This window comes from Lingula anatina, chromosome 1 (genome assembly GCF_051362555.1).
Source record: "Lingula anatina isolate TDL-2025a chromosome 1, LinAna3.0, whole genome shotgun sequence".
NCBI classification, from domain to species: domain Eukaryota; kingdom Metazoa; phylum Brachiopoda; class Lingulata; order Lingulida; family Lingulidae; genus Lingula; species Lingula anatina.
The window spans coordinates 33,014,619-33,021,480 of NC_141767.1; the positions used below are offsets into that span (position 1 = coordinate 33,014,619).

General features: G+C 32.8%; 1 protein-coding gene and 1 long non-coding RNA gene across 3 annotated transcripts; both read right to left on the reverse strand.

Annotated features, from left to right (window-relative positions):
* Positions 1 to 319: 319 nt before the first annotated feature.
* Positions 320 to 6,808, reverse strand: LOC106152309 (uncharacterized). Its single transcript, XM_013525833.2, has 5 exons — positions 6,455 to 6,808; positions 6,030 to 6,205; positions 5,754 to 5,869; positions 1,503 to 1,719; positions 320 to 1,101 (listed from the first exon to the last, which is right to left on the reverse strand). Exons 1-5 carry the CDS (start codon positions 6,597 to 6,599, stop codon positions 829 to 831), a joined length of 927 nt encoding a protein of 308 aa, XP_013381287.2. The 5' UTR covers positions 6,600 to 6,808; the 3' UTR covers positions 320 to 828.
* LOC147764275 (uncharacterized) lies at positions 2,857 to 5,496 on the reverse strand. Of its 2 annotated transcripts, none has more exons than XR_015331694.1 (3): positions 4,444 to 5,496; positions 3,720 to 3,823; positions 2,857 to 3,487 (listed from the first exon to the last, which is right to left on the reverse strand). It is a non-coding gene; the product is annotated as an uncharacterized LOC147764275 (long non-coding RNA). The 2 variants fall into 2 exon arrangements; XR_015331695.1 differs by having other exon boundaries at positions 3,669 to 3,823.
* Positions 6,809 to 6,862: the final 54 nt, after the last annotated feature.

Genomic DNA, 6,862 nt, shown 5'->3' on the forward strand with positions numbered 1-6,862 from the left:
CATGGGCAATCAAAGTAAAAAGTTAAAGAAATAATAAGATACAATAGTGTGTATAATTGGGAACTTTTGTAAAGAATTTGATACTCGGGTTGATCAAGGAGTTCCAACTGTTGGAACTCCTTGGCTTGATAGCCAGTGTTTAGTTGTAGTTTGGTAGTTGATAACCATGCCAAGTTTCATGATAATCTCTTATTTTGTTGCAAAGCTAGATTGGAAATCAATCACTACAAACGCCAATTGATAAGGCAGTTAAATTGAAGATATAGGCATTTGGCCACTCTGAGTTCTAAGCGTGCTGACTGGTGAAAAAAAAAGAAAATTTTTGTTCTAAAAGCATTTATTCTAATTGCAATATTAAGATAAATATTTTAAAGAAGAGAAAAGGGGAAAATGCTATTTTGCCTATTATATTTAAACTTATCAAAACCCCTTATTATTATATTATCCAGGAATGATATAGCTTTATCAATGGACATTTCAATTTTATTTTGACACAACTGCAAAAATCAGCCAACTTTTGTCAGATTGTCACAAGGCTACATCTATCAATAGACTATACAAAAAAGCAACAGCTTGATGTTTCACTTGACATCTTTTTCATGAGAGTTCCATGAATACATGTGAAAGGACTGTATAAATTTCAGATTTTAAAGAAAATATTTTCCTGACAAAAATCAAGCCCTGTATTGAGACAGGGAAAATGCAAATGTCTCTTCCATATATCCATTGATAACCTGGTGTTACCAGTAGTAAGAATTTACAACAGTCTAAAATTGATCAAGTCATTTAAAAACAAACAACAAAATTAGCACCTGCTCTAAATAAATATTATTTCAAATTTATAGTTATATTCTTTAGACTCATTATCTTTGCAAGTTCTAATCGTCCATCCTCAGTTATATTTCTATTATCATAAATGTCAACATGGAGTAGGTTTGGGCACATGTCCAGTAATTCGAAAACAGCTTTTTCAGAAATCTTTGGCATATATGTGAGGTAGATCTGCTGTAAATTCCTGAGATGTTTAGATATCAGAATGATGGTGGAATCTGTTAGATGACGACAACCCTCTAAATTGAGCACTTCCAGGTTACATAACTTCTGAAAAATAAAAGACAGATATGATGAGGACTTAATTACTAATAACATTAGTCTCAATCACTTAATTTGGTCAATTAAATTTCCTGCCACAAAATTTCCACTGAAAAGGACAGTGATACAAATAAGCATTTGTAAAAAGTCTTGAAGAACATATGAAACAAATTAAATGCATGTGCATAGCAAATATATTATAATCAAGATTTTTCCCAGAGAGCCATCCAGCTGACATTTGAACTTTCAACAACCTCAAAAAAAACTCCTATATTTCCAAAAAGTTTTGGGTTGGTTGGTTGGGCTTTCTTGGGTTGGAATCCCTGTAAATCGGTGACCAAATTACAAATTCACATTTTAGACTCCCTGTACCCCAAATCCCAGGGAAACCCCTGTAATCAGTTATTTACCTTAAATATCTGTTGAGCTAAATGATCAGTCATAACATATCCACAGTCTTTGAGATTTAAATGTGTCAACCCTGAGCAGTTTCTTGCAATGTGATTCATTACTTTCTCTGTGACGTAAACTCCATGAAGGTCCAGGTGAGTGAGTGCTGGGCATAATAATGTTTGGAAAACTTTGGAATTGAGTTTTTTCTCTCTCTTCAGTTTGTGTATCATTTGTCTGAAAAAAAATTGATAAAATAAAATTTAATAAAATATTAATAATAAAAATAAATAAAACAGATTAAATGACTCATAAATTAAAAAGCAAACTGATTGTTAAGTGTGTGTCCATGATAAGACCAGTCAGAGGGTGGCAAGGTGGGGGTCAACAGATTTCAACCAAATTCATAATATTGTTGCATATATAGGAAATATTAAGATTGAAGGCAACAATCCCAAAAGAAATCATTGGATATAATTATAATATGATATTATATGTTTTGGCCATTTTTGGCTTGATTTTCAGCTTCAGTCAATAAAGCCACTTCATAAGCAAATATTTCAAAACTGATGACTTTTTAAAATTAATTGAAAATTTACCTATTTAAACCAGCCATTTGCCATTGAGAATATGTAACTAAATTTCAGTTTAACCCACAAACTGACGAGCCACGCCCATTTTTATGACCCCACCCCCCAAACTCACTTTTCTACCAAGCAATGTTCAAACATTCATATCTCTCTTTTTGCAGGCTTGACAGCCATAAAATTTAATAGGGATCCTAAGCATATATTGGTCTAATCATACAAAATTCAAAAAGTGTGTTAAACACAACAGAAGACATTGAAAAAGTGCCTCAAACTTTAGCAATTTTAGCAGAAAACCAAACGGCCGAAATCAAGATATCAGTACATTTTGAGATAATACCTTCCAATAATCAAATTTAATCAAAGACTCACAGCCAGGAATTCAAACTATGCTTTGATAAGGGCAAATCTATCCAATTTTTATAAATACAAAATGGCAGCCATCAAATCTGTCCCAAAATACAGTTACCCTAATTCCTCAAAATAATCAAGAGGCCCATTTTGCAGGTTTTTTATTTTGAGATCTGTAATACAGGATTGCTCAAATAATATTCTTTTCAAACAAAGCCATACAACTTCTGAATAAATTTAAATTACTAGTGACAAGTTATCCCCCCCCCCCCCCAATTTAATAAGTTATTATTGTGCATATCCAGTGTCATCAGCATTGTGTATATACCTTATTTTCAGGGAGCAATAGAGAAAAAAAATTACAAATGATTTTTCTAAAGGTAAAAGGGAATGACTGTCTCATTTTATCAGTTTTCTCAAGTGCAACACTAATTAATCCACTTGAAATGATTTATATTGCATTTTTCAACCATTCTTTTTCCTTTCAAATGATTCATAGGCTTTGTAAATACATGTGATATCTTGATATCTATATTCTTTTTCTATAAAGAAAATTAAAACAGAGTCAGCAACATACATTGACAGGAGTAGTACTTTATTTTCATATCATCAATTGGACAGTAAAAGAACAAAGCAGTTACTTTTTACAGGAGTGAAATCAAGTTATGAATCTCCAAGGTTCCAATATCACGGTCATCTTTTCCATATACTGAACACAACAGTGATGGGTAGTGTTCAACAGATTTTAATCTTATAACTGATTGATCCCCAAGTTTCTTCTTCTGGTTGAGAGATCCAGGGTCTCCTACAGTAATGATAATTCAGCACTCTTAGAATAAGTGTGGTAACTTGAAGCAACATGCCACTATAGTTTAGTGTGACTGAACTGTCAATTGTCAATATTTGTCAATTCAATGGCGCCAATCCTCCTTTCCTACAAAACTGATTGAGATTGCCTAGCCTAAGATGCATATTTGTTATGGGGGATTGTCCCAAGGTGGCTCTAAGTCCAATAAAGGTTTGCCAGGATATCCACTGCTGCGTCTACCTGAAGATGGCAGGACAGGCTGTCAAAAGAAAATGTATTAAACATATTTTAAACTCATGTTAATTGCTGTATAAGAACAATTACTAAATAATATTCTGATCAAACATATTGCATAAGTGTTAAAAAGGAAATCAAATATGCATGATTGTAGCTACCAGAATTTCATGATAGAAAAAGAAACAAATGAAAAAAAAGTAAACCTTTTTTCTTCTTCGTGGAAGTGTTCCAGGCATTAAAAAGTTGGTGCACACATCTGAATCTGATGAATTTGCCTGTGCAATTTCAGGTGACTTTTCTATTATTGTCTGTAAGATTGTCCAGGTCAAGGTTCACATCCAGGCCTAGGATGTAAAATCTGAAAAATAAACATAATATCAATAAATGTTTTACAACAACAGAGGCTTACTGTGTTCAGAATAGAAACTATCGTAGCAGGATCAATCTATCTCAGCGGAGTATCACACTCGGGCTCAGTCGTTGTAATCAGCTTAATTGTCTGGCACGCCCCCTTGCAAAGCAACATGAACAACATAATGGACCGCAAAGTTTTCCTGATTTTACTAAAGTACCTTTAGTTACAAGTGTCCTGTGTAATATGTAAGTCTTGAAAATTGAAGCACAGGTGGTGAACTTCAACTTCATTGTAAACACACATGAATCTGCATAGTGAATATAAAACTAAAATATAAAAAACTGGCACTAGTAACATTCCCTTGAAACTGAATGTGTGTTACATACATACATGTTTACCATGAAACAGAAATCAAGTAAAAATCTGTGAATTGAAATATACCAGTATGTCTTTTAAATTTGCTTATATTCTTTATATTACTGAATAATATTCAAACTTATTATTTAAGTTTATTTATTATAAATAAATAATATTTATTTATAAATATTTTCTACTTATTTAAACTGGTTTGACTTTTTAGTGTATCTGATTCTAGTATATGTACGCCACCACTGATCACTTACCTTACAACAAACATCCAGAGCTAAATCGATGAGATGGATATATTGAGGAACCCAAGCCTGACAACAGTCTGAAGTGGTTCAACCAAAAAATGCACATTCTAAGGACGACCAGCTGCTATGGTCATTTCTTGTTATATTCTGGTGCACACCAATCATTCTGAGATGTACCTAAGCATCTCTAGTGTGTGTTCTTCATAAATTTAAGAAAGTATTATGTTTTAACACTGTGAAGACGATGTGCTTTGGTCTACAGTTGCTCCGGTGATAATCCTAGTACCCGCCATGTTGAATATAGGTCACAGAGTTAGCATCGTTATTTTACATTTAGTTTCTACAACATAAACAAATTTTAAAAAATGTATTTTCGCTTCATAAGTTCGTCTGCAGGGCAAACATATTTATTTTAAGGGCTTTTCACAAACCTATACATGGTTTTGACCTATTAATTCAGTTGAAGAAACAGTTTAGCATTTAAGTAGTATAAAAATTTTCGTTTTTAGGCCCTTTTTAAAATTGTTATAGTTCTTATTTTACAAGGTTTAACAAAGGTTTTATTTTACAAAATTTATTTTTCAACCCTTTTCTATCAGCACATACCAAAATTATATGGATACAACCTGCAAAAAAGAAGTTGTGTGCATTTAAAGAAGGGGAGGGGGTCAAGCATACGGAAAACATGCCTTATTAGAATCAACCTTGTGTGGTCATGACAGTGCCTTTTCAAAAAATCTGTACTGGGTATTAAAGGTCTTTCCTTAACCTATCATGTGGCTTACCTAAATAATTCCTTATGATGTACATGATTTTTTAAAAGAATATTTAAAATTATAACTTTTCAAGAGCTAAAATATGCTATATTTTGGCAAAATTGCCAATAAAAGATCTGCCCCCATATCTCTAAAACTAATGATCCAAAATAAGAAAGCCAGTGGCTCACAATATCTTTTATGTTGATGGTTTACCACACCATAAATTATTAAAATCTGCTGACCCCCACCTTGCCGCCTTCTGACTGATCTGTCTGGCTTTCTCATGGACGCGCTCTTAAATAGTATCCCTTGCTACAGTTTATGTGTTTTCACTGAACAAATAGAGTTTGATTTGTCAATAGCTTTAGTAAAAAATAACTGGGATTTACCAGCCAATATATTGTCTGCTGATATCTGAAGATGGTCTAATATTGTAAAATAACAAATGTTCATGCATGTATGTATTAGGTTTTCTTCTGATGAATTCTTAAAATATGCCATCTTTTTAAAAATACTGAATGTAGTCTTCAATCAGCTTTACACTTCCAGCCATAGTCGTACCCTATTAAATATTCATCTGGAAAATCTTGCAAGTCATACATCTCATGGTTTTGGCATATAAAATCCATAGTGGTATCTAATAATCTCTTTACTTTGGTCCCTTCATGAAAAGAACTCTGAAAATAACAACAAAAAATAGATTAATATTCTTTATGCACTACAAATCCCCCCTCCAAAAATAGAAATAAAAATAAATCTAATCAAATAAGATTCAATGTCTTTCAAAAATGCTTTATGAATTAGCAGTAAAATATTTTACAGTATTTACATGCTTACCCTTTCCATTCTTCTCAAGTATCTTGCTCTAACATAAGTCTCTCCTCTTTCTACTTTTGATTCATATCTCTTGGACCCCCTGGAACCTTTAGACTGCTCTACCTCCTCCAGCACTTCTTTTGCAGTATGATATCTCATAAGTGGAACTTGCATAAGTTGACATAAAGGAACATAACCTAATAATAATTGGTAAAATGTTATATATACAAACAAAACAAAACAAAGGTTTACAATGTTTTCTAAAAATGAACAAGTACATGTATTTAGACAAGTAGCTATGTTTTGTAAATAAAGGCACATAATGACTGATTGGTTTTAAGCAACATCTATGTAACCCACAGTGCACTTTTTCAACAGAAATAATATCTAAAATGAAGCGAATATATGAGAAGCTGTGAGCTAGATCACATTAAACCTTCTTTCACCTCCTTCTTTTACTTCAATTCCTTCTTTCTCCGCACCATATCGTAGCAGATATGCCACACGTTTCCCCAGCTTCGTCTTGTCCACGCGTTCTCGGGTGAGTGGGTCTAGCGCCATGTTACTGTTAGTATGGTTACTGTATTTCATTTTTCCACTTATGAGGATTGATCCAGTGAGTAATAAACTCGTTAAACTCAAGGCTCAATTAAAGTTAAATAAAACTAATACTAGTAGCTGTACTTCTATATTGAGAGTTTGACCTGTCACCTTCTTGTTATATACGAATATACCGTCAAAAACCTTGCACAATCAGTTGCACCACTTTTCAGCGGATTACAGTTTGTTTACATCGTTTTTATTCCTAGATTTGTTATATCATATATGTCACACATTAGCTTATATTCTTTGTG

What these genes read in the sequence shown, in the direction of transcription:
- LOC106152309 (XM_013525833.2), bottom strand. Translation starts at nt 6,599, where the DNA reads ATGAAATACAGTAACCATACTAACAGTAACATGGCGCTAGACCCACTC. An exon ending in AATTGAAGTAAAAGAAGGAG is followed by an intron (nt 6,206 to 6,454) that starts GTGAAAGAAGGT and finishes AATTATTATTAG; the next exon opens with GTTATGTTCCTTTATGTCAA. An exon ending in ACTTGAGAAGAATGGAAAGG is followed by an intron (nt 5,870 to 6,029) that starts GTAAGCATGTAA and finishes TGTTATTTTCAG; the next exon opens with AGTTCTTTTCATGAAGGGAC.